The sequence below is a fragment of the Haliotis rufescens genome, unplaced genomic scaffold (assembly GCF_023055435.1).
Source record: "Haliotis rufescens isolate VD_foot unplaced genomic scaffold, xgHalRufe1.0.p SCAF_8, whole genome shotgun sequence".
Classification (NCBI taxonomy): domain Eukaryota; kingdom Metazoa; phylum Mollusca; class Gastropoda; order Lepetellida; family Haliotidae; genus Haliotis; species Haliotis rufescens.
Genome location: NW_025964372.1, coordinates 9,775,028 through 9,802,013, shown reverse-complemented (window position 1 = coordinate 9,802,013; position 26,986 = coordinate 9,775,028). Strand labels below are relative to the sequence as shown.

The following is a 26,986-nucleotide window of genomic DNA, read 5'->3' as shown; positions in this document are numbered from 1 at the left end:
AACCGAGTCAGAACGCCATTAACAACCTCGTAATATTCTGCGAACAGAGATATTCGAGTGTAGGGCAAATGTTGCCGCTAGTGCCCTGATCTCGTGCGGGTTTGACCCCGCTACCGGTAACCCCCGAGACCGGTACGCCAGATTGATGACAGAACGAAGCCACAACGCAATCGAGTTGCGAGTTATGTCAACCGTGCGATTAGGGTTACACGATATGAACAGACGGTCACGCCCTTGTCTACGTTCATTCGAAGCCTTAAGATAATACTTAAGGGCCCTAACCGGACACAGCGCTCTGTCCTCAGTATCAGCAGGATGTAAGATTTCTTTGAGTGATCTTATAGTGAATTCTCTCTCCGTTTGCCCGACTCTCTGATTCTTGGCGACGAAGCCCGTGAGCAGCCCCAGGCGGACCGCCCCTTCGTCACCCCTATCGAATCGTACCTTGGCGACATCGAGTGCATGAATTTCGGATACACATGCCGCCGTGGCAAAGGAGAGGAGAAATGCTGTTTTCTAAGTCACATGCCGGAACGAAGCACTATGCAAGGGTTCATACGGAGCTTCCGTAAGTGATTGCAACACTAGGGAAAGATCCCAGGCCGGTGCCCGAAGGCTGCCCTTCTTAAGATCGTGCTGTTTGAAACCCTTGATAATACCCCGTATCACCGGCTCTTTGGAGAGACTGGTACCCATAGCAACGTCCCGTACCGTAGCAACGGACGAGACATAGTTGGCAATGGAACCCCCGGAGAGTTTCCGGGTCTCTCGCAAGTGAGACATGAAACGAGCAATATCCTGCACAGATACCTTATCTGGCGAATGAATGTGATGTTTACAACACCACTTCGTGAAAATAACCCAACGTGCATTATACACCGTCTGGGTAGAATCACGATGCATACTAACGTATGCCCGAGACGCCCAGCGAGAAAAACCTTTACTCCTCAGACGCTTGGTGACAACATCCACGCGTGCAGATTGAACTGCCCTGCGTTTGGATGAAGCTGACGGGAGTAAGGGTGGATCAAGAGATCCGGTCTCACAGGCAGTGGAAGTGGCGACTGCGTGACCTGGGTCAGCAAGTCGGGGTATCACGATCTGTTCGGCCACAAGGGCGCGATCAGTAACATTCGACAGCGAACTCCTCGGAGCCGGCTTAGAATGTGTGGTATCAACGCTGTCGGCGGGTAAGCATAAGCGTCCAAGCCCGTCCAGTCTATCGCGAGAGCATTGTGATCGATGGCCCTCGGGTCTGGGACTAGTGATACAAACAACGGGAGTTGATTGTTGAACCTCGTTGCGAACAGGTCGACAATCGGACGACCCAAACGTTCGCACAGCCACTGAAACACTACTGGGTTCAGCATCCACTCTGTGGGGCTCGGATCCTGAGGGAGGGCGACTGTCGCACTGTTCACCTCCGTTGCTAACAACCGGATTAAAAACCGTTGCAGCGGGCGGAGTTGGCCCTAACAGCTGTTCCCAAAAGTGAACAGTCTGTTGCACCGCTAAGACTTTGGCAATCATCGCCTGAATCTTGTACCACCGGTCTGGGGGGACAAAGAGGTGATGGGACACCGTGTTGAACCGACCTCCGATGAACAGCAAGTTCTGAGAAGGGGTTAACTCGCTCTTGGGGAGATTGATAATCCACCCCAATTGCTCCAAGAGCCGACGTGCGAAAACGAGATGGCGTGACAGGGTGTCCGTCATTCGATTTGCTACTAGCGAGTCGTCCAGGTACGCAAAGTACCGGACACCCCTCCCGTGGAGGAACCCCACTATGGGCGTGGTTAACCGGGTGAACAGCCAGGGAGCGGACGTGTGAATCATACTGAGTTCGGCACTGTCCTACTTGGGAACGAGAAATATCCTGGAGTAAAACCCCGGTGTTATTTCTGGTAGAGCTAACTCCCGTACTGCCCCTTCTCCACCAACCTGCCGATGGCATCGGCGAGGATGGGAAGATCGGTTTCTGAATCGAAACCTGCCAACGGGGCAACGGTGAGCGGCGGATTCGCTTTGAGATCAAGCCGATAGCCGTACCGAATCGTGTTGACCACCCACGGGTCGTCGAACACTTGGTCCCCATTTTCCCAGTAAGTCTGGAGTCTGGCTCCCACTGGGGAAGGAGAGGGGGCCCTGACAGGCTGCGGCAGGCGCAACTGTCCAGGGCCAAATGACTCGGGTTCGCCTAAGGGCCAACCGAAGTTGGCGCTGTCGGCATACGAACCCCTCCAATGAGAGTCACCTGGAGGGGCCCTTGCCGTCCTTAGACGACTTGGGCTTCCCCCAGTTCCCCGTCTTCCCGTGAAAGGGCAGCTGATTGCCCATACCGGAGCCCTCAGGGCGGGGCTACTTCCCAGAGGAAGAAGAACCCGACCCCTTAGACCTACCGGCCGCAGCAGCCTGGGGCGCGCTCCGGTTAGGAGCGGCACCCAGGCGCCTATGCAGGGACCCAACAAGAGCAAGTGTGTGCCGAGAGTCCTCGGCAATGTACTCCAGGGAAGCATTTAAACTGAGCAGGCAGTTGGAAATGCGCTGGTCACGGTCCGTGGGAGAACCATCGACCAGACTGGTCGCTGCAGCCAAGTAAGTGTCTGCGTGAGACATGGAGTGCCGAGCGAGGGCGTCCAGCTGGTGCAAGGTAGCTTGCGTTACCGTAGCAGCCAGTGGGGCACGGACACCCAACCGCTCAACATGGGCCTCCGCGGTAGGACCAGCCTCGGGAAAGGCAAGGTCAAGTACCGGGAATAAACCCTTTCTCCACGACGTCGGAGGCAACGGGAGACCCCGACCGGAGGCCGCCGCGAAGGCGTTCTCCAAGGAAGGCTTGATACCGCGCAGCAAGGTTGATGCGGGGAAAGCCGTGTCGGAAGACTCATCGTATACCTCGGAGGAACCCACAGTCGTGGATTCCCCGCGGTACCGGCCGGGGCATGTCCTCAAAGAGGTCATAAACCAAGGCCACGCGGTCCTTAACCGATAGCGGGAGCAAGGGTTCGGGGGAAGGACCGGTGACCACGGGAGCCGCCGCCGTTGCGGTGGACCCCGCGGCCGACCCCGCGGCCACCAAAGTGGCCGGGGACGGAACAGCCAGCGGCCTATCCTGAGATAAGGCCGCCAGCTTGGAGTCCACAAGTTATGCAAGTAATGCAGCGACGGAATCCCCGGACAGCACACGGGCCGCCAAGGGATCCGCCGCAGCTGTGGTGGTGGTACCCGCAAGGGGACCCCGACCGGACGAGCCGGCCACCACAGGGGTGGAAACGGACTGTTCATACAGCCGGTAGCGCTCGCTTGCGGCACACCCCGCAGCTCCTGGTTGCGGGGGTAGAGGGGGTAGAGGGGGTGGAGGACGGCGAAACATCCATGTCAGACATTTTGTTTGTACTATGAACAAAGAGCAAAACATGGTTACAACACACGCACCACAAATAGTCACAAACGAGTATTTTCACAAGAAAATAAACGAGCAATGGGAATATAGAACATACACATATAACATATAGAGGAATAAGTGATGTAAAAACCCCAAGATATACTAGAACAGGGGAACGTAAGACGCAACGTGCATACGAGACACCCCGCAAGTATATAGAAAAAAAGGGCGGGAAAAATATTTCCTTTTGGCGGGAAAAATATTTCCAAGCGTAGTTACAGCAAACGCCCCGTAAAAGCACAGTTTATTAGAGAGAATAAACAGTAATAAATATCACCGAATGGTCGGAGAAACAGGAACGCTTGAGCAGTTTATTGGACGTCTTGCTAGAGCAAGCGAAGAGACAAGAGTGAAGGGTGTCACATGGCAGCTAGGTGGCTACGCACGTGCTGCATGAGGTAATTGAGATCTCTGTGGTAGATTTCGCTATAGCAGGAGTTGTGGGAGACAACAGCCTCGGTATAACAGTGGTAATGTATTACTTAATGTAATATGTTATCACTTTCACTTCAAACTTGACGAATACTTCAATCTCAAAATGCTTTTAAAAGATATCTGAGCATGCCACTGGCCTTTATAGATCAACTCATACTGACTTCAGCCTTCCTCAAGTCTTTTTTATATGCATCACCAAGTCTCTATTTCAAAACATTTTTTAGCACTTGAAGATTTTCATGCAGATGTTGTTTAAATACAATTTCCGTAATGTTTGCATGAGCTGCTTCTAGAAATATTGCAGTCCTACCGAACATATACACTGACTCAAGCTTGTCGACAACCTACCCTTGGCACTCATAAAGAGGTTTCTTGAGTTGTCCTTGGCTTCATCTTCATCTCCATCCTGAAGGATCACTGCAATAGCAAGGGGCAGGCTCTTGACACAGTAAGCCACACACTGTTTGAAATGGTCAAATCCTGGCTTACCTGGCTCCCTAGAACTGTCACTGCTGATGATGACAAGTGGCAGGTATATGTGGAGTGACAGCAAAAACCCCAATAGTAACATATTGCATACTCTTAGAGCTCATATTGTCTTTGATTTTGAATTTTATGTTAGAAATTTAAGGTTTATGGATCATCAAAGGATTTTAAATATCTTAGATGTGGTATTTAACCATTATGTACTGATACCCCTCCCCACACTTTGGTCCAATCCTTGGTAGGGCATATACTAAGTTAAATGAAGGATGCCTGAAAATGTTTACAGTAAGTTTGTTTTGTGAAACTGCCTATAATGCTTCTATGTTACAGTACACAGAAACTTGACCTTGATCTTTGAGAGAGATCAAGACCCAAATGCTTTCAGAATGTGTAAACAACAGGTAGGGAGCACTTTTTAATCTCGTGCTCTTGACCTTTGGCCAAAACAATTACCCGGAACCATTCAAAAGATGTTCATGTCGCTGTCAGGATATTGTTTGTTATGTGTCAATATCTTTGTGTAGTTTCTTGAACAAAAACAGCAGCACGGATACAACTACAAACATTTATGCTCATTCAACTTCATTATAAAAGAAATATGAAAGAAAGCAATGGTAACTAACTAATCGACAGAAACATATAATTTCCAGCATGTACAGTACCAGAAATTGCCTGGGCACACCAATTTACATGCGGACGCAGTGTTTTCCACTCAGATAACTATGGGCCAAAGGGAACCCCAATAATTTATTTCAAGGGTCCTTACAGAAAATATGAGCTCCTGTTAAATAATGAAATGTAGTGCACTGTACTGAAATTACTTAAATTACAGGACCTTTATAGGAATACATTGTGTGTCCCTTGGGACGCAACATATTTCTATTCCCGCGTCCATTCTATACATTTGTGGGCACTGGATGCACATTTCTACTCCTGGGATGAAACATGCCTCACTTGCTATACATACCAGTTTCATCTTCGGAGTTGGTTGATTCTATGTTCTCATTGTTGTCATCATCATCATCATCTGCCATCGGTACGCCAAACACTCTGCAAGAAGATTCTAGGAAAGTCAGTGCTGACTAAAAGGGATGAATAGGATTGGTACTTGCATCACACGTGTGTGGAAGTATAGGAGGGTCAGTGCTGACTACAAGGGGGTGGAAAGATTGGTACTTGCATCACACGTGTGTGGAAGTATAGGAGGGTCAGTGCTGACTACAAGGGGGTGGAAAGATTGGTACTTGCATCACACGTGTGTGGAAGTATAGGAGGGTCAGTGCTGACTACAAGGGGGTGGAAAGATTGGTACTTGCATCACACGTGTGTGGAAGTATAGGAGGGTCAGTGCTGACTACAAGGGGGTGGAAAGATTGGTACTTGCATCACACGTGTGTGGAAGTATTGGAGGGTCAGTGCTGACTAAAAGGGGTGAGAAAGATTGGTGCTTGCATCACACGTGTGTGGAAGTATTGGAGGGTCAGTGCTGACTAAAAGGGGGTGGAAAGATTGGTACTTGCATCACACATGTGTAGAAGTATTGGAGGGTCAGTGCTGACTAAAAGGGGTGAGAAAGATTGGTGCTTGTGTAGCCGGGGTAGTGGTATTTATCCGGCTCGGGCCGTTGGGAAACACAGACACAGGCAGATGGTGATAATGGATTTATTTCAAGGGGGGTGGCTGCTGTTGAAGAACTACCTGAAGAAAAGAAAATGTCCTTCCTCCTCAACAGCAGCACATGAAGTCATATATTTGCAAGTTTACAGGTATTATTTATCTTAAATATAAAAGTACAAAAGCCATTGATAAACTATACTAAAACTAACTTTAATGTTAAATTACTGTTATATGTTCATTATAGGATACTTGGAAAGCACATGGTCCAAAATGGACCATGTGGTTAATTATTTTACAAGCAAGTTTTATAATATCAATATTCCATTTACTAATTTAATATTACTTTAAATGATATTATATATATATTATTCAATTTAATTCAGCACCCTAATATAGATATTAATTTCTGACAGAAGCAGATGAAAACAGATTGAAATATGGCCATTCCATACCTGAAGAAAAGAAAATGTCCTTCCTCCTCAACAGCAGCACATGAAGTGAGGAGGAAGTCAGGTATGGAAGGAAGCTACCTGTAGAGGACCAGGGTGGCCAATTAGAAGACAGATTGCATTAAGCATCAAAGGAAGTGCTTAATGCAAGATATAAATAGACTGAGGGAAACCCTACAGGTGTAAAAAATGTCTAAAGATAGACAGAAGGTTGAAGGGGAAGATCTGGTGAGAGATTCCCAGAGACTGAAAATAAGGGTGTTGAGTTGTTTAAAGAGTTAGATACTGATATTCAACTGTAGACAAGACAAACATTGAACATATAGATGATTATGATGATGATGTATGAATAATGATATAACTATAGGAAGAATATAAGGTACCCTGCTACACGCACCCCCCTTTTGGGAATGGTGCCCTCACCATACGCAGCTGAAAACAGACGAACAGCCAAGGAAAGGAGCAGGATAACAAAAGGTTGCAGAAAATTAAACCTGAGAAAGCAATAACATGTGCTCAAACATATATACAATGGACTAAGTAGAGAACTATACCCAAACCATGTTCTGTTTCACCACCCATTGACCGTCAGTCATCCACTTTGGTTTCTGGCGTGACCTGCCAGGTCTTGTAACCACTGGTGGGGTGACAGAAGATAATTCTGGAACAACAGAAGTGGAAGGGCTGGAAGGCACTGGGGAAGTCGAAATTCCTCCAGGCAACTCGAGTGACGGCAACACCATAGATGGCGTCGTTGAAGAGGGAACACCAGATAATTGAGCTGGTGGTGACCTTGGAAACGAAGGAGTTTCAACCGGCTGACCCAATGGAGAACCCCCAGGCACTGGAGATAAAGGAATTTCCACATCCAGGTCGGTTGTAGAAATCTCCAAAGCGGTGTTGGAGGTATCACCAGGTACAGCGGAAGCTCCTAGAGAAGGCGGAGGGCTCCGAGGTTTAGGAATGGGACGGCCATCCGAACCAATGGGAAGGAGTAAATTGCGGTGAAGTACACGATGCTCCCTAGTGCCTTCCTTGCGGACTTTAAACACAGGAACATTAGAATTCGGCTGTGATTCCACCACATAGAAATCTTTCTCCCATCGGTCGGCAAGCTTCTGTTTCCCACGAATGTTGACATTGCGGACCAACACAACATCACCTACCTTAACAGTAGCACCACGAGCCTTCAGATTATAAGTCTTCCTCTGTTTGGCCCGGGCCTTGTCCATGTTTTGAGTAGCGAGCTCATACGCAGTTGTCAACTTGCGCTTCAAATCAGCAGCAAACTGCGTATAAGATGGCGATGAAGTGTTGGCGAGAGACGTGCCAAAGGCAACATCAACAGGCAGTCTAGGATGTCTGCCGAACATGAGAAAGTAGGGCGTGAACCCAGAAGACTCGTGCAAGGTACAGTTATAGGCATGGACCACATGAGCAATATGGTCCTTCCAACGTGCCTTTTCCTGATCCTGCAGAGTCCCGAGCATCCCAAGAAGTGTCCGGTTAAACCGTTCACATAACCCGTTCCCCATGGGGTGATAGGGAGTTGTCCTTGTTTTCTGTATCCCAAGTATGCTGCACATTTGTTTGATAACATCACTTTCGAAATTCCGTCCCTGATCTGAATGTAACCTTTCAGGGAGGCCATAGTGTACGATAAAGTGCTCAAACAAGGCCTTTGCTGTTGTTCGCGCTGTTTGATTACGAGTTGGAATCGCAACAGCATACTTGGTGAAGTGGTCAGTAATGACCAGAACATTTTCGTAACCACCAGATGAAGGTTCCAGACTGAGATAGTCAACACACACCATTTCCATGGGTTGAGTGGTCTGAATGTTGACCAATGGTGCGCGCTCAGTCTGATTAGGAGCTTTCCGAAGAATGCACCTCTGGCAGCTACGAATGTGGTTCTCGACATCTCCCATCATTCCTGGCCAATAAAACCTCGTCCGTAGGAGAGCCACAGTCCTGTCCCTACCCAGATGCCCCATCCCGTCATGAAGATGAGTAATGACGGATTCTCGTTGAGGCTCTGGGACAATGAGTTGAAAGTAGGGATAATCACCTTCTGTAGTCTTCTGTCTCCTATAAAGGAGATTGTTATTGATGGAGAGAGCATCCCACTGCCTGAGGATTGAAGCTGTGTCACGATCAAATGACCTAAGAGACTCCTTTGAAGGGCGCTGATCTTTACGGAGAAGGTCCACAATCGTGCAGATTGAGGGGTCCGCCTGCTGACAAGATAGCACCTGATGATCAGTCCCAACATTGGTAGACTCGAAATCATCAACTGCTAAAACACAGTTCAATACCTCATGACAAAGTGAGAGCGTCTCTACAACACTAGACGTCTGCTGACTGTTGCAAACCGCAGACACAGATTGGATATCCATGACCTCACGTGGCAACCTGGACAACGCATCAGCATCCTTGTTCCTTGCCCCTGGTACATACTCTACAGAAAAGTCGTAAGCAGCAAGGTCAGCGAGCCAACGATGTCCAGTTGCATCCAATTTCGCTGATGTTAAAACGTAAGTGAGGGGGTTGTTGTCGGTCTTAACGGTGAATGGGTTGCCATACAGGTAGTCATGGAACTTCCTGGTGACAGCCCATTTCAGAGCTAGAAACTCTAATTTGTGAGCTGGGTAGTTGCGCTCTGATTTGGAAAGCCCTCGGCTCGCATAGGCTATCACTCGTTTCTGGCTATTTTGGGTTTGGTAAAGTACCGCGCCTAAGCCATCGCCACTTGCATCAATGTGCAGTTCGAATGGCTGAGTGAAGTCTGCGAAAGCCAAAATGGGAGCGCTGATAAGTTTACCAACAAGCTCACTGAAAGCCGACTGCTGCTCCTCCCCCCATATCCAGTTCTGGTCGGGTTTGCTATTTTTCCTTTTCTTGCCGGATTGACCAACAAGTAAATTTGTCAAGGGCTTTGCAACTTTGGCATAATTAGGCACAAAGCGACGATAATATCCAGAGAAGCCAAGAAAACGACGAACATCATCCACATTCTGTGGAACTGGCCAGGTCTCCAGTGCCGCAATCTTCTCAGGGTCTGTCGTGATACCCTCCTCAGAGATTACGTGACCCAGATATTTCACAGAGGTCTGCAAGAACTGGCACTTAGAAGGCTTAAGTTTGAGGCCATTCTTGCGCAATCGAAGAAAGATTGCACGTAATCTCTCCAGATGCTCATCAAAGGTCTTTGAAAACACAATGATGTCATCAAGGTAAATGAGACACTGTAGGAGATGGATGTCGCCCATACATCTCTCCATAAGACGTTGAAAAGTTGCGGGAGCATTTGTGAGACCAAAAGGCATCGAGTTACACTCGTAAAATCCTAATGGACCAACCGTAAAAGCAGTACGGGCTTTATGTTCCTCAGCAACTTCGACCTGCCAATAGCCCGACTTCAGGTCAAGACAAGTGAAGTACTTGGCACCATGAAGTGCATCAAGGGTCTCCTCAATCCGTGGTAAAGCATAAGAGTCTCTAACTGTACGACTATTAAGTTGGCGATAGTCTATACAGAAACGTAAAGACGAGTCCCTTTTGCGAACAAGAACCACGGGAGAGGCATAAGGACTAGAAGAAGGACGAATAACCTTAGCATCCAACATGTTCTTCAGATGGTCCTTAACCTCTTGATACAATGCAGGTGGAATGCGCCTATGTCTTTCCCTGAAAGGACGTTCATCAGTTAGCTCAATCCTGTGAGTGACTAAGTCTGTGTGGCCCATATCCATATCAGACTTGCTGAAGATGTCATCAAACTCACTAAGAAGATCGCGAAGCTTTGCTATTTCCTCTGGAGTATGTATCTGACCCAGGGTTTCTAAATTGAAAATGTCTTTAGGCTCGGGGCCAGATGTGAAAGCCGGCTCATCCGTAGAGGAGAGACCATCTAAGACATCTACTTGCTCTAAACAACAAAGTACTGTCTTGGCTGGAATAGTAACAGCCTTGGTAGATGGATTGGCAACCTCAACCTTAATCCTATTTGTAGACTGTCCTGGTATAAAATTCACAACCCCATTAACAAGGTTAAGTGAACCAGGTAGTGTGGGGGCAGCTGTAGTACAAAACTGCATGCCAATCCGAGGTGGTTTACCCCTGCTTATACCTGCAATAATCTGATTACATAAAGCAGGGATAACAATTGGCTTGGTTGTCCGCACACACTCAGTCCGGTTAAGGTCTTCCCGACGCCTAATGAGCCATTGCTGAGCCTGACTCCAAGGTGATGCAGTGGCTGCTATTGGTGCACCATGCAGGCTTTCAGCAGCAGTCATGACATTTGTCCCTAATAGTAAAGGCACCTTGAAGTGGTAGTCAGTATTGGGCACTACAAGTATCGGTATAGTTACCTCAACTTCCTGACCTAAGAAGTCACTAGGGATTAGGATTATAGCTTCAACATACCCCAAGTAGGGTAGCTTAGCTTCCCCGGCTCCTTTTAACTTCAAGAGTGAACCTAGACTATGGAGTGTATGTTGAGGGAGGTTATTTGTGTAAAATGTCTCGGACATAGTGGTAACCTGGGACCCTGTGTCTACAAGAACATTACATAAGTGGCCTTCTACCCTAACAGATGTGACGTTTGCGGGACCAATCAAATTTGATGGCAACCCAGAATTGGAGCTAATGTCGGAGTCCAATGTTCGCCCCATAACATTGACTCCTAGGAGTTTAAAGCGGGGCACTGTGGGTGACGCCGCCTAACCCCTATCTTCCCGCAATCATAACAGTGTACCTCAGTTTTTGAGGCTAACTGTGATTGAGAAGCATATGGTGTACGTGATGTGCTACCTTGTGTAACTACATTTGTAGTGGTAGACCTAGGGGGTAGATTCTGAGCCTGAGATTGGGCCTTATTGGCTTGATTCTGGGCTGTATTTGAGGGCCTATGAGATTTATACTCCAGGGTGTTAACCCTATCCCCAACAGACCTAAGGTTCTTATCAATCACCTTTAGGCGGAATAGCACATCATCCAGTTGTCTGTTGCTAGTTGTAGTGGTAGTCAATTGACATGATTGTGCATCCCCAGGGGTGGCTAACTCCTCCTCAACCCTACGGACAGCAAGCAGCAGCTTGTTATAGTCCGTACCTGAATCAAAGTGATGGCGAGTCGCTTGCTTCAGGTCATCACGAGTGAGACCCATCCAGAACCGGCTTCGAAGCAAGCTAGGTGCAGCATTGTGTGGTAAAGTGCCAGATGCCTCTATCTTGGAGATCAAATCCCGGAGGCGGCAACTCCACACAGCGACAGACTCATTCTTTTCCTGGCGGGCAGTGTAAAAACGCTCCATAAGCGTCTCGCCAGGCATCACATTGCCAAACACTAAGTCCAACTGCTCAATAGCAGTGTCAAGGGTAACAGTTTCTGAAAGCCCACTAAGTAGGTCAGCAGCTGAACCCTTGGCGGACCTCCGCATGGCATTTAGAATTGAAGTGTCCGAGAATGCATTCTCCCTACGACACCCAACAATCTCTAAATGCCATTGCTTATACTTGACCTCACCCTTGGTCCCATCCCCAGAAAATGATGACAACCGTGGACTGGGAGAATTGATAATGGGCATGTAAGTAGGCTGAAAGGGTGTGACAAGTCTAGGAGGAGCACCTACACTATGGCTATAAAAGGTAGTTGGATTATAACCTGGATATGGTGTTGGAATAGTGCGGCTAGGCCAAGACTCATGCGGTGTGTGTGAAGGTTGTGATGGGTAACTATTCAGGTAAGGTGTAGAAGTTGCCCTAGGCTGAAAAAAGTTGTAAATTGAACCATGAGGCCTAGGCAGTGAAGCTGGTAGGTCCATCATAGGACTAAGGTTCACAGTCGCCGGAGAAATCTGAAACAGATTCTCAGAACCTGTGGGCATAGGTGACCTTGATGGTGGCGTATGACTAAGCAGATGAGGTACCGGCCTAGGGGAGTGAACAGGTAATGCCACCCTAGGACTGGTATATATTGTAGGTGGAATAGTGTAAGTATTGGACAACCCAAGACCTGGTGCACCAGTACCAGTAACACGATATGTCGTATTGGGATGCTGCAGCTGATTTGCAATATCATCTGCTAGTCTATTTAGCACACCAGTGCGGACCGAAGGATGCAGATGCTGAAGGCAGCTAAGTACCACATCGACCTCCGGGTCCCCACTTACATTAGCTTCAGCCATGGTGATACAAACTAAAGTGCAAGGATGTTTGATATGAGAGGAATATGAACTATATGACACTATCAAAACTGAAGTACCTCCTAAAAGGCGACAAGAATCTCACAAGTTAAGATCCAACAAACATCTGAACATCAACAAACTATGAGCTCCTCACCAAAGGATACAAAATGGATGCGTCTGAAGTTCAGCATCTAGTGCACCACAAGGTACAAGAACAATGAACTGCAGCTAGCCAAAAATAGAAGTAAGGGAACCAAAAGTCCTCACTGAGCTAAACTGGAAAAGCAGAAACCAAATACCAAAATACGAAGTATCTGACAAAGTCTCCAGAACAAAAGGGAAAAATACAACTTTAGTTTGCTAAGGTAAGTAATACGAAAAAGGTAAGTGGCAAGGTAGGTGTAAGAACAACTGACCACTTGTTGTAATAAGAAATATTACATGACTAAGCTACCACAATCTGGTTACCAAGCAGATGTGTAGGATAAACTAAGTCAATTACGGCAAAGATCACAACAATCTTACCAAAATGTTGCGAGCAGGAATATATATAGGAAGAACTAAGTATGAAGCAATATATAAGTTGCGAACGAGAAGTAATCAACACAAGAGTAATGAATTTGTTTTGATTTGAATGATGAACTAAGATGATGAAATGGTATGAATGAATAGGACGGCACAAGGACAAGACATGATATGGCAAATGTTAGTTGAGCAGATAAGGAATTTCCCAGCAGTGAAAAATATTTCAGACAGGAAAGAAGAGTGAGAAATTTAAAGTAAGAAATATGAAATAACTATTTTAGGGTACTTACTTTGCCAAAAGGTATCCAAGTGACTTAACAAATTAAATGGCTTATCTTATACCAGTAAACTGCAAATTAATTTAATAAAATTCATTGAATGAAGATGAAAATTACAATATATCACAATTAGCTATCACAGTTAAAGGGCAGTATAAATAGAATTTATCAAAATTCTGTAAAGATATAGGTTGATTTTAAATAAGAATTTAATTAAATGAGAATTCTGCAATGATAACTCAGAATGGCAACAAGTGGGTCACACAGCTGTACAACTTTACAGTTGTCAACAGTGCTTCCTAAGTGGAAAATATGATGATCACAAGTGTGACAAGATAAAGTTTCAAAAATGTTCAAGTAATGGTGATGAACATATCAAGCATATATATATATACAATGAAACAGTCAACTAATGACATTCTGATAAAATTTAGTTCAGAATGTAAACAAAGTTCATGGTCACAGTTCACAGATCAAAAGTTCATGTGTGAACAAAATGACAAATACATGTAAATCAGTTAAAATAAAAGTCACACTTCCAGGAATTGGAGGAAGCACCTCAATTTTAGCACTGATGCAGACGAAAAGTTCAACGTCATAACAAAGTGTAGATCACTGACGATTGAGGATCAAGATTTAATTTTAGTCAGAGTTATAGCTCAACGCTACACACAAAACTTCCACAAGTTGCATGGAAGAAACATCCTGAATCTTCAATGAAGAATCCTTCAACAGTGATGAAGGATTACCCCCAGAACACGATGAAGTTGATGAAGCCTGTGTCCAGAGTGACAGCCAACGGCCCCACGTTGGGCGCCAAATTTGTAGCCGGGGTAGTGGTATTTATCCGGCTCGGGCCGTTGGGAAACACAGACACAGGCAGATGGTGATAATGGATTTATTTCAAGGGGGGTGGCTGCTGTTGAAGAACTACCTGAAGAAAAGAAAATGTCCTTCCTCCTCAACAGCAGCACATGAAGTCATATATTTGCAAGTTTACAGGTATTATTTATCTTAAATATAAAAGTACAAAAGCCATTGATAAACTATACTAAAACTAACTTTAATGTTAAATTACTGTTATATGTTCATTATAGGATACTTGGAAAGCACATGGTCCAAAATGGACCATGTGGTTAATTATTTTACAAGCAAGTTTTATAATATCAATATTCCATTTACTAATTTAATATTACTTTAAATGATATTATATATATATTATTCAATTTAATTCAGCACCCTAATATAGATATTAATTTCTGACAGAAGCAGATGAAAACAGATTGAAATATGGCCATTCCATACCTGAAGAAAAGAAAATGTCCTTCCTCCTCAACAGCAGCACATGAAGTGAGGAGGAAGTCAGGTATGGAAGGAAGCTACCTGTAGAGGACCAGGGTGGCCAATTAGAAGACAGATTGCATTAAGCATCAAAGGAAGTGCTTAATGCAAGATATAAATAGACTGAGGGAAACCCTACAGGTGTAAAAAATGTCTAAAGATAGACAGAAGGTTGAAGGGGAAGATCTGGTGAGAGATTCCCAGAGACTGAAAATAAGGGTGTTGAGTTGTTTAAAGAGTTAGATACTGATATTCAACTGTAGACAAGACAAACATTGAACATATAGATGATTATGATGATGATGTATGAATAATGATATAACTATAGGAAGAATATAAGGTACCCTGCTACACTTGCATCACACGTGTGTGGAAGCATAGGAGGGTCAGTGCTGACTAAAAGGGGTGAGAAAGATTGGTACTTGCATCACACATGTGTAGAAGTATTGGAGGGTCAGTGCTGACTAAAAGGGGTGAGAAAGATTGGTGCTTGCATCACACGTGTGTGGAAGTATTGGAGGGTCAGTGCTGACTAAAAGGGGGTGGAAAGATTGGTGCTTGCATCACACATGTAAGGAAGTATAGGAGGGTCAGTGCTGACTAAAAGGGGGTGGAAAGATTGGTACTTGCATCACACATGTGTGGAAGTATTGGAGGGTCAGTGCTGACTAAAAGGGGTGAGAAAGATTGGTACTTGCATCACACATGTGTGGAAGTATAGGAGGGTCAGTGCTGACTAAAAGGGGGTTGAAAGATTGGTGCTTGCATCACACATGTGTGGAAGTATAGAAGGGTCAGTGCTGGCTGCAAGAGGTGAGAAGGATTGGTACTTGCATCACACATGTGTGGAAGTATTGGAGGGTCAGTGCTGACTTAAAGGGGGTGGAAAGATTGGTGCTTGCATCACAAATGTGTGGAAGTATAGGAGGGTCAGTGCTGACTTAAAGGGGGTGGAAAGATTGGTGCTTGCATCACATGTGTGTGGAAGTATTGGAGGGTCAGTGCTGACTAAAAGGGGTGGGAAGGATTGGTACTTGCATCACACATGTGTGGAAGTATAGGAGGGTCAGTGCTGGCTACAAGAGGTGAGAAGGATTGGTACTTGCATCACACATGTGTGGAAGTATTGGAGGGTCAGTGCTGACTTAAAGGGGTGGAAAGATTGGTGCTTGCATCACACATGTGTAGAAGTATTGGAGGGTCAGTGCTGACTAAAAGGGGGTGGAAAGATTGGTGCTTGCATCACACATGTGTGGAAGTATTGGAGGGTCAGTGCTGGCTACAAGAGGTGAGAAGGATTGGTGCTTGCATCACACATGTGTGGAAGTATTGGAGGGTCAGTGCTGGCTACAAGGGGTGAGAAAGATTGGTGCTTGCATCACATGTGTGTGGAAGTATAGGAGGGTTAGTGCTGGCTACAAGGGGTCGAGGTTTTGAATCTTGCTCTAATTATATAAGAACAAGGTTACACTGAAAAAACAACACTTTGATCATAGTTATTGCTCCATGTTGTATTATCAACACTTTCATAAAGACTTCTTTCATGGCCAAACATTTCCATGTGTTCCTATCTGTCAATTTCTACAGCAATGACCTGCTCAGTTTCAGAATGGCATGCAATATTCTCACTAGATGTTTTGTGAAGCAATAATGTACATTTTTCAATATCTGCTCTGGAGATGACCTTACACGGACGTACAGACACACAGATGGACTGACTGAGCCCATTTTTTACCCCCTGCAAAACGTGTTGCGATGGATAAAAAATGCAACCCAAACAGTTACATTTTAGCCTGAACATGCCGACATGTAACACCACAACTCATGTACAATTGTGGCCGACTGACCTGAACAAGGTAACAGGACAGAAGTGTTCATTGCTGTAGTGACTGAGCAGCTCCACCTTGACAAACTTCACAAACTGCTGGTCATCCACCTGAAAGGCCTGTGCAGTCTTCTCTTGTGTCGCTTCATACTCGCCCAACTCACGCCAATCTTTGGCTGGAAACCTGCAAGTAGCATTCCCACAATCAATCTGTATTGTTTGCCACACACAAATAATTTGATCACTGTTTCTGAGGTTGGTTGCATTATCTTACCACATGCTCGGTTGTGCTGTTGAGTCATGTTCAGTCAGTCGGAGTCACATTCTTAATGAACATGGAATACTAGAAGACAGAAATGATGTAAGAATGAGGATATATTTACCTGTCACTCAGGGACACTCGAAATGTCTTTGGCTGAGAAGAAAACAGCTCTAAGCTTGCAATTTCAACTGTCTTCACTTGAATTGGTTCACAAAGTTCTATGGCAAACCTAAAACAGTCAACATGAAGCAGTGCAATTCCAGTGTAAATGATACATTATCATCCTATATAATACTGCATTACATGTACCAAACCCCCAAGACAAGATCAAGATATTTGTTAGAGGAACTTTCTAATGAATACAACACAAAGACTATTTACAGTAGCTGTAATCGGCTTTAGTGATTTGTACCATGTCCTCCTAGACACATTATACCATGTCCCCAACACACAATGTACCATGCCCCAAACACACACTGTGTTCTGGAGAACTATAGCCAGGAACATGAAATGTTCGCTGGGAATACCACTGGGAGTTAACTGGGAGCATTCGTGCGAACGCGGAGTGCTTCGCGGATTTTGTAGTTCATGTAAATCGTGCGGCACGTGAAATTGCCTATGTATAGCCAAGCTTTGTGAAAATAAAGTCAGTTTGAAAAACACTGCGTAACAAATGGTAGCAGAGCGTGGTTTTGAATAGTTTAGAGCAGTGTTATCTGGGTATAGGGTGCAGTGTTTACTTTAGTAGAATAGTTGCATGTTACGTCGTGTGTTGACATTTAGTTAGGGTTATAGTGGAGTTTGAGTCACAGTTTATAGAACAAACAGGTTTTGAACTTATTTGTTGACTGTTTCTTTAAGTTTCAGGCACCAAGTCATGTCGCAAACAGGGTCTAAAAAGTCAGCTCATGACTTTCCTGACTATGTGGCAGAAATAGCAGAACTTAGACGCAAGAAGGCTATAGTCAAATCAGCCTTCACTAAAGCAACGAATAGACTTGAAAGACTTATTGATGAAGAGAATCGTTCCACTCGGACAGAAATCCGAGACGCGATTGACAAAGTTAATGATTGTCAGCTGAAGGCTATCGAGATAGTTATAGCATTGTCTGAAACATTTCACACAATAGGTGATCAAGATAGCATGACGAAAGTTACTGGCGAGGTAACACAGATAGAGGAGATAGGGAATGCGATACAAGAACGAGCTCAAGAATATTTGCGAAACAGGGCAGATACGAGATCGTTCAGCAGCGTTAGAACAGGATTATCCAGATTATTTACGGCTGAAAAAGAAAAGCATGTTACTGTTGTCACTGCTTCTCACGTAGAGCAAGCGGAACCACAGTTGGGGTTAGATGTTGCTAGTTTAGATCAGAGGTCACAAACAAATGTCATTGGGTTAGGTCGGCGGCAGCAGACCAATGCAGATGAATTTAGTCATATGAATAGGCCAGAACCCATCACGCAGAAGAATGTTAGACATACAATTTCCCCAGAAACTGTTGGAAATTCGAGAAGTTACAATTTGGGAAATGATATGTGGAAGCAGTTGCGACGTGTTTCCATTCCTACTTTCTCGGGTGATGCCAAATCATATGAGGGTTGGAAAGCGGCTTTCATGGCTTGTGTTCATAAGGCTCCAGCTACACCCGAGTACAAGCTTTTACAGTTGCGTCAGTACTTAGCTGGGGATGCAATGAAAGTCATACAAGATTTAGGTCATAGTGCGGCTGCATATGACGTAGCACTAGATAGATTAGAGAGGAAGTATGGTGGCAAGAGACGCCAAATTACATTACAGTTGGAGGAAGTGTGTAACTTTAGGCCAATTCGTCCTGGCAATGTCAAGGATATTGAGCGGTATGCTGACATGTTAGACACTGTCGTGGTGAATCTTAGAGATACTGACAGACTAGAAGAGTTGGGCAATGGAGCATTATATAATCAGTTACTGAAGAAAATGACAGAATCTATGTTAACTGACTATCAAAGGTGGGTCTTTGATCAAGAGCGTCAAGAATCGGTAGACACATTGCGTGAGTGGGTGTTGCAAGAAACTGAGTTTAATGTTGTAGCATCAGAAACTTTGCATGGCATTTCCCAAAAGGGAAGGATTACAGTTAGAGGTCAGAGCAAATCAGGTTCATACTTTGGGGATCGACAGACTGAAACGAACGCTCAGTGTGTGCTCTGTAAAAGTGGTCATCATATTTGGAACTGTAAACAGTTCAAGACAATGACAGTTCCCACAAGATGGGAAACTGCTAAACAATTGAACCTTTGCTTCAGGTGTTTGGGCACTAACCATCGAGGTAACAGTTGCAGACGCAGAATCACCTGTGGAATAGATAACTGTACCGCAACTCATAGTAGATTTCTTCACTCAACAAAGAGAACTTGTGACAATGTTTCTAAAGCTGAAACTGAAAAGCAACATGGAAGTCATGGTCCATCTGTAGTTACAATGTCTTCCACTAAATCTAGCAAGTCAATGCTAGTATCATTGAGAACAGTGCCAGTAGTTCTAAAGAATGGAAAGAACAGAATTGTTGTTAATGCACTATTGGATGATGCCAGCACACAGACTTATATTAATCAAGATGTTGCCTCAGAATTAGGGTTATGGGGTCCTACAGAGAAAGTTTCAGTTAATGTCCTCAATGGACAACATGAAACATTGGAAACTATGTCAGTTCAAGTTGGACTAGAGAGTTTGGATGGTTCAGTCAATACTACAATATCTGCCTTAACAACTACCCGGGTCATGGGACAGATGCAGGTTGTTGATTGGCAGAAGTTTGCAGGAAGATGGAAACACCTTGACAGCATTGAGTTTCCAAAAGTCAAATCTCCTCATATAGTAGATCTTCTTATTGGAATGGATTATCTTGAACTGCATAGATCCTATCAGGATATCCCAGGTCAGGAAGGTGAGCCAACAGCACGGTTAACTCCCTTGGGTTGGACCTGTGTTGGTAGGATACCAGGATTAAGTGATTGTCAGAATTCGGGCACATTCTTCACTGACAGTAGGGAAGTTGAATTAAGTTCAATATTACAGAAATTCTGGGAAGTTGATGAAGTTCCCCCTTTGACATCTATCCTTTCCAAGGATGATGAATTTGTGATTGAATCTGTAAAAGATACAATCAGATACCAGAATGGTCGGTATCAAATTGGCATACCATGGAAGGAAAATGCAAGTCCTTTACCAGACAATTGGGAAATAGCTTACAAACGTCTCTGTTGCACAGAGAAGAAATTATCAAAAGACAAACAGGTTGCTGATACTTATGATGGTATCATATCTCGGTATCTTGAAAAAGGTTACATTGAAAAGGTGTCCATTGATGGAACAGATGTACCTTGTGGATGGTACTTACCTCATTTCCCCGTAGTGCGTCCAGATAGGGAAACTACCAAGGTTCGCATTGTCTTTGATGCATCAGCAAAATGTGAAGGTGTGTCATTGAATGACAGTATCCATCAAGGTCCAAAGTTACAAGGTGACCTATTTCAGATATTGCTCAGGTTTAGAAGGTACTCGGTAGCCATAGTATGTGACATTGCAGAAATGTATCTTCAGATAGAAATGTTGCCAAAGGACCGGTCATTCTTTTGATTTCTTTAGAGGTCAAACAATCAGAATGACATGACACAGGTTTACCAATTCTCAAGAGTAGTCTTTGGTGTTAATGCCTCTCCGTTTTTGGCACAGTACATATCACAAGAACATGCTAGAAGGTTTCAAGATACTCTACCAAAAGCTGCTGAGACTGTGTTATAGTCGACCTATATGGATGACAACATAGACTCGCTTCCAAATGAGGTCGAAGCCATAGAGCTGTATGAGCAGCTTACAGAGTTGTGGGGAAAGGCAGGCATGTGTGCACGAAAGTGGTTAAGCAATTCACCTGAAGTCTTACAGAAAATTCCCATAGAAAATAGGGCTACTGAGGTTGATCTTGGTAGGGGTGAGTTGCCAACTACAAAAACACTTGGTTCTGACGTGGGTGGCAAAAGATGACGAGTTTAGCTTCCGAAATACTAGTGCACAAAACAGTTGGATACTTACAAAGAGGGGTTTTCTTAGAGAAATGGCTAGGGTATTCGATCCGTTAGGATTCCTTGCTCCTTTCATCATCAAAGCGAAAATCATCATGCAGGAAATCTGGCTCAAGGGTTTAGATTGGGATGAAGAGCTTGATAATGATTTGAAACAGAAAGCATTGCTTTGGCTCAATCAAATAAAACAGTTGGAGGCTGTTAGATTCCCGAGATGCTTGCAACTCAACTTCAAAATTGAGAACAGGAAATTACATGTTTTCGTTGATGCATCTGAAAATGCATATGGGGCAGTAGTCTACAACGTGACTACCTATCAAAATGGGATGGTGTCAAGTCGCTTGGTGGCATCAAAATGTCGAGTAGCACCTCTGAAATCGGTCAGCATTCCTAGAATGGAGTTAATGGCAGCAATATTAGGAGTAAAGTTGATCTTGACTGTAGTCAAAGCTCTTGAAATACCAATGACTAGTGTGATTCTTTGGTCAGATAGTCAAAATGTGCTAGATTGGATAAAAAACCATAGCCGCACATTCAAAACATTTGTAGCTAATCGGATAGCTTTTATCCAAGAAAATACTGTTCCTAGTCAGTGGAACTACGTTCCTTCTGTTCAGAATCCAGCAGATATCCTGTCTAGGGGTACAACAGTTGCTAATTTGAACAAAGCATGGACTTCTGGACCTGACTTTCTGGAAAAAGATGTGACAGAATGGCCTTTACAGATGGGGAACAACCAAACATTAGATGATTCTGAAGCCAGGAAACCTGTTATATCGACAAAGCAGTTCTTTGCAATGGCAACACCTGACCGGTGTTGGAGGGTTCAATCCGAAAAAACGTTGGCGAAGAGTGCAAGAACTTGTACGCCACTTTTGGAAACGGTGGATGTCTGAATGGCTTCCTTATCTAAAAGCAAGGAAGAAATGGTTTATACCAAACCGTGATCTTGAAGTAGATGACGTCGTTCTGGTTGTCTCCCCTCAGTCACCTAGAGGCAGTTGGATCACCGGACGAATCATAAAGACACATCCTGGAAGAGATGGACACGTTCGAGTCGTTGACATACAGACCAGTAAGGGTGTTGTCACAAGACCAGTGACAAAAGTGTGTCCACTTGAATGGAATGTTTCAGGAACTGCAGCTGGAGAAGGCTTCAAGAACAGAACGGAACAGCAGAAGGATTCGAGGAACGGATGGAAGAATTCGTGAATGGAGGATTCAAAAGGACAGCTGAAGGATTCCGAGGAACGGATAGAAGAATTCGTGAATGGAGGATTCAAAGAACAGCAGAAGGATTCGAGGAACGGATAGAAGAATTCGTGAATGGAGGATTGACAGAAGAGTTCATGGATAGAAGATGTTATTCAAGGATGAACATTCAAGGAAGTATTTCGAGTGACTGAAACATTAATATTTTTCATTTTATAAAACAGGATGTGTTCTTTCTTTTTAACAATGAACATGATACTCACCAGTGAATTGACATGCTTTCAAGTGGAATATTTCTTATTTACAGAGATGTGGACGTTGAAATGACTGCTTTGTTTTTCAGGACATGTGTGGACTTTTTATGAACAATTAAGTCGCATATTATTTCATGTATACTATGTTGTGATCGATAGCTACTATTTGAAATGATAGACTGGGATCTATCATTTGTAGGGGGGAATGTTCTGGAGAACTATAGCCAGGAACTTGAAATGTTCGCTGGGAATACCACTGGGAGTTAACTGGGAGCATTCGTGCGAACGTGGAGTGCTTCGCGGATTTTGTAGTTCATGTAAATCGTGCGGCACGTGAAATTGCCTATGTATAGCCAAGCTTTGTGAAAATAAAGTCAGTTTGAAAAACACTGCGTAACACACTGTACCATGCCTCCCCAACACACATTATACCTTGCCCCCCAACACACATTGTACCATGCCCCAAACACACATTGTACCATGTCCCCCAACACACATTGTACCATGCCCCCCAACACACATTATACCTTGCCCCCAAACACACATTTTACCTTGCCCAAAACACACATTTTACCTTGCCCCAAACACACATTATACCATGCCCCCCAACACACATTGTACCATGCCCCCCCCCCCCAACACACATTGTACCATGCCCCCAACACACATTGTACCAAGCCCCCCAACACGCATTGTACCATGCCCCCCAACACGCATTGTACCATGCCCCCAACACACATTGTACCATGCCCCCCAACACACATTGTACCATGCCCCCAAACACACATTATACCTTGCCCCCAACACACATTATACCATGCCTCCCAACACACATTATACCATGCCCCCCCAACACACATTATACCATGCCTCCCAACACACGTTATACCTTGCCCCCAACACACATTGTACCATGCCCCCCAACACATATTATACCTTGCCCCCAAACACACATTATACCATGCCCCCAACACACATTGTACCATGCCCCCCAAAACACATTGTACCATGCCCCCCAAGCACACATTGTACCATACCCCCCAACACACATTGTACCATGCCCCCAACACACATTGTACCATGCCCCCCAACACACATTATACCATGCCCCCCCAACACACATTGTACCATGCCCCCAAACACACATTGTACCATGCCCCCCAAGCACACATTGTACCATACCCCCCAACACACATTGTACCATGCCCCCAAACACACATTATACCATGCCCCCAACACACATTGCACCATGCCCCCCAAAACACATTGTACCATGCCCCCCAAGCACACATTGTACCATACCCCCCAACACACATTGTACCATGCCCCCAACACACATTGTACCTTGCCCCCAACACACATTATACCATGCCCCCCAAGCACACATTGTACCATACCCCCCAACACACATTGTACCATGCCCCCCAAAACACATTGTACCATGCCCCCCAAGCACACATTGTACCATACCCCCCAACACACATTGTACCATGCCCCCAACACACATTGTACCATGCCCCCCAACACACATTGTACCATGCCCCCAACACACATTGTACCATGCCCCCAACACACATTGTACCATGCCCCCAAACATACATTGTACCATGCCCCCAACACACATTGTACCTTGCCCCCCAAAACAAATTGTACGATGCCCCCCAACACACATTGTACCATGCCCCCCAACACACATTGTACCATGCCCCAAACACACATTGTACCATGCCCCAAACACACATTGTACCAAGCCCCCCCAACACACATTATACCTTGCCCCCCAACACACATTGTACCTTGCCCCCCAACACACATTGTACCATGCCCCCCAACACACATTGTACCTTGCCCCCCCCCCCCCCCCCCCCCCCCCCCCCCCCCCCCCCCACACACACACACACACACACACACACACACACACACTTAAATCATACAATTTCTGTATGTTTATACCATGTGCCACCTGTAACCAATTCTTCTGATACAAAGAAGCCAAATCAAGCACAGGACATCTGTCCATAACACTTCGGTCTGATACCTTACTCCATGCATGCTTATCAAATACAGTAAACTACTGTCATAACTCACCACTGTCACCACTAATTTTAGTTTGTTATATGCGATTTCGTTATAAACAAGGTTTACTGTATAGTGCTTTGAGCGCGCTTTAGAACATGGATTTGGTGCAGTATAAATAAGCAAATTATTATTATTATTATTATTATTATTATTATTATTATTATTATAGTTTACTAGCTAGTCACTCTCAATGACTATGTATACATCATTGTAGCTCATGTAATGTAACAACACTTGGAATATCCTAATGGTCACCGCAGGTTCACCTGTCTCAGCCTTATTTGTATCCTGCTATTCATTCCTGAAGTTTATAGTCACTATATGGCTGAAATATTGCCGATGTGACTTTAAATATTAACTCACTCCTGAAGTTTGAGAACGCACGACAAGTGGTAAAAGTAACTTTTGGGAGAGAAGTACACATTATCACTCAAACAAAATTTACTTTCAATCCTTATCAGTTGTCAATGTTTAAGGTGTATCATGGTTTTGTAATTAAATTTTAATAATAGTAAATTCAGGCAGGTGAACATTGACCATTTCCTGGAATTGTTACAGTGTGCAAGAGGTAGGACACAGCTGGGGTTCATACTGTGTGTGACATACAATTGTTTCAAACGTATCATTACCATTTCTTCTGAGCGCCGCATGGATTGAGCATGTACTCATCTTTGTTCCCAGTGAGCACACCCTGCACATTTTCAGCCTCCTGATTGGATGCCAACACCTTAGCCCCACAGTTCTTAGAGGAAAAGTTGATTCGCTGCTTGGACTTGAGAGGAACAGGCATGGGCACCACAGGAACTGGCAACAACACGTTGGCATTTCATCAACCAGGAGTATTTGTTATGTCAAATATTAAATTATTTTAAATCCACAGGTAAAAACACCTCCACAGCACTGTCGGTCACCTTGGTAAGGAGCAAAACACAACAGTGTCATAGATACTAAAATAGTTCTGCATACATATACATGTCAGAGCTACAGATAAGCAGCGTATTTGAGTAAGATACCCCCCAAAGATATTCAAAACCCAATTACTTTCAATTAACTTGCATACAGAAACGCATGCATTAAATGAAAAACTCAAATGTATAAAAGCAGCTCGCGTAAATACCCAATGAAGCTTTTTCAGCATGCATACAAAGGAGCTAATTTGCGAGAAACAATTACGAGCTAATTTACTTTCCGAGTCAAGCCTATATATTTAAAACAGTCATATACATCTAAAACATTATTTCATTTCTTTTAACTCTTAAAATGTTCACTACTTTGGGGAAAAAACCAATAGAGTGATTAATAGAATAGTGAGATGATGTAATAACCCAATTAAAATACAAACCCGAGAGTAAAAACTCAATTGCTCAAAAAGATACCTGGAGCTCTGCTTATATAGATAGAAAAAAACAAACAGACAGATATGAAAAAAGTAACTAAATTTCAACAAGGTTTCTTAATCTGCTACAATGAAAGTCACGTGTAATGTTGACCAGTTGAACAACAGCTCACACTCACAAACTGTAAACTGTTATCCATATTGTCAGTCTGAAATTATGTCGCTTTCTAATTCACCACATACCTTCCCAATTCTTTCAAAGATCACAAAGTTCAATTTTGAACTAATTCTCATAATGGTGACAAACATATAAATAAACTACCACATACGTTACTGTAACTGTGTTATGACACTGCAGTGTGTAACCTGGTACTTAGGGGAGAAAATTCTCTGTATTTATCGGCGTAATGAGATCTCTTGAAATATGAAACTTTAAAGATACATCAAATTGTGCATTTATGTCTACAACTCTGATCAGTAATTTAAGTGAGTGAGTGAGTATGGTTTTACGCCGCTTTTAGCAATATACCAGCAATATCACACCAGAAATGGGCTTCTCACATCGTACCCATGTGGGGAATCAAACCCGGGTCTTCAGCATAATGAGCGAACGCTTTAAACACTAAGCTACCCGACCGCTCATGCCATATTGCACTTTACTTTAAATGCCAAAATTAGTAAAATCTAAATATATTTTTACATTTGTATACTCATCCTGCATTACTCCTTAATGCATTCACTGCTTACCTTATGACAGCTAGAAGGACAGCGCAACAGCCATGGTCTTGGGTGAAGAAATAAAGTTGTTGTTCTGAAGTCCCTTTTACTGACCCCTCGCCGCTGTCCTGTGATTTTACTAAATTTTTTACTTATCCTGCATAAATCCTTAATGCATCTGTTATCGGACGGTTTGGAGGTGGGTAAACCCTCAGAAAACAGAAACCTCAATAATTCACACCCTCAAACACCAGTTGGTCGATAAAGCATGAAGCGGAAAAGTTCAGAAAAACGCCATTACGGTAGGGTTGTTCAAAAATCAAAACGATTGAACATATGAATTAAAGAGAAATTCCCTATTCATATTTAGTGATAAAGAAAAAAATAGCTAATCAGCTAATTCTTTACTCACTACGTCATAGAGCCGTCGTTGACAAACAAGATTGTCTAATATTCTTCCACTGGCG

General features: G+C 44.1%; 1 protein-coding gene across 2 annotated transcripts in view; it reads right to left on the bottom strand.

Moving 5' to 3' along the window:
- The window catches only part of LOC124123940 (SUN domain-containing ossification factor-like), a 79,023-nt gene that overhangs the window by 23,536 nt on the left and 28,501 nt on the right, over window positions 1-26,986 (bottom strand). For both annotated transcript variants that reach the window (XM_046487143.2, XM_046487144.2), the window contains exons 4-8: window positions 25,096-25,270; window positions 16,975-17,082; window positions 16,614-16,775; window positions 5,334-5,416; window positions 4,229-4,297 (exon numbers count right to left, since the gene is read on the bottom strand). In XM_046487143.2, coding sequence (XP_046343099.2) covers window positions 4,229-4,297; window positions 5,334-5,416; window positions 16,614-16,775; window positions 16,975-17,082; window positions 25,096-25,270 — 597 coding nt within the window. The remainder of the gene's footprint in view (window positions 1-4,228; window positions 4,298-5,333; window positions 5,417-16,613; window positions 16,776-16,974; window positions 17,083-25,095; window positions 25,271-26,986) is intronic.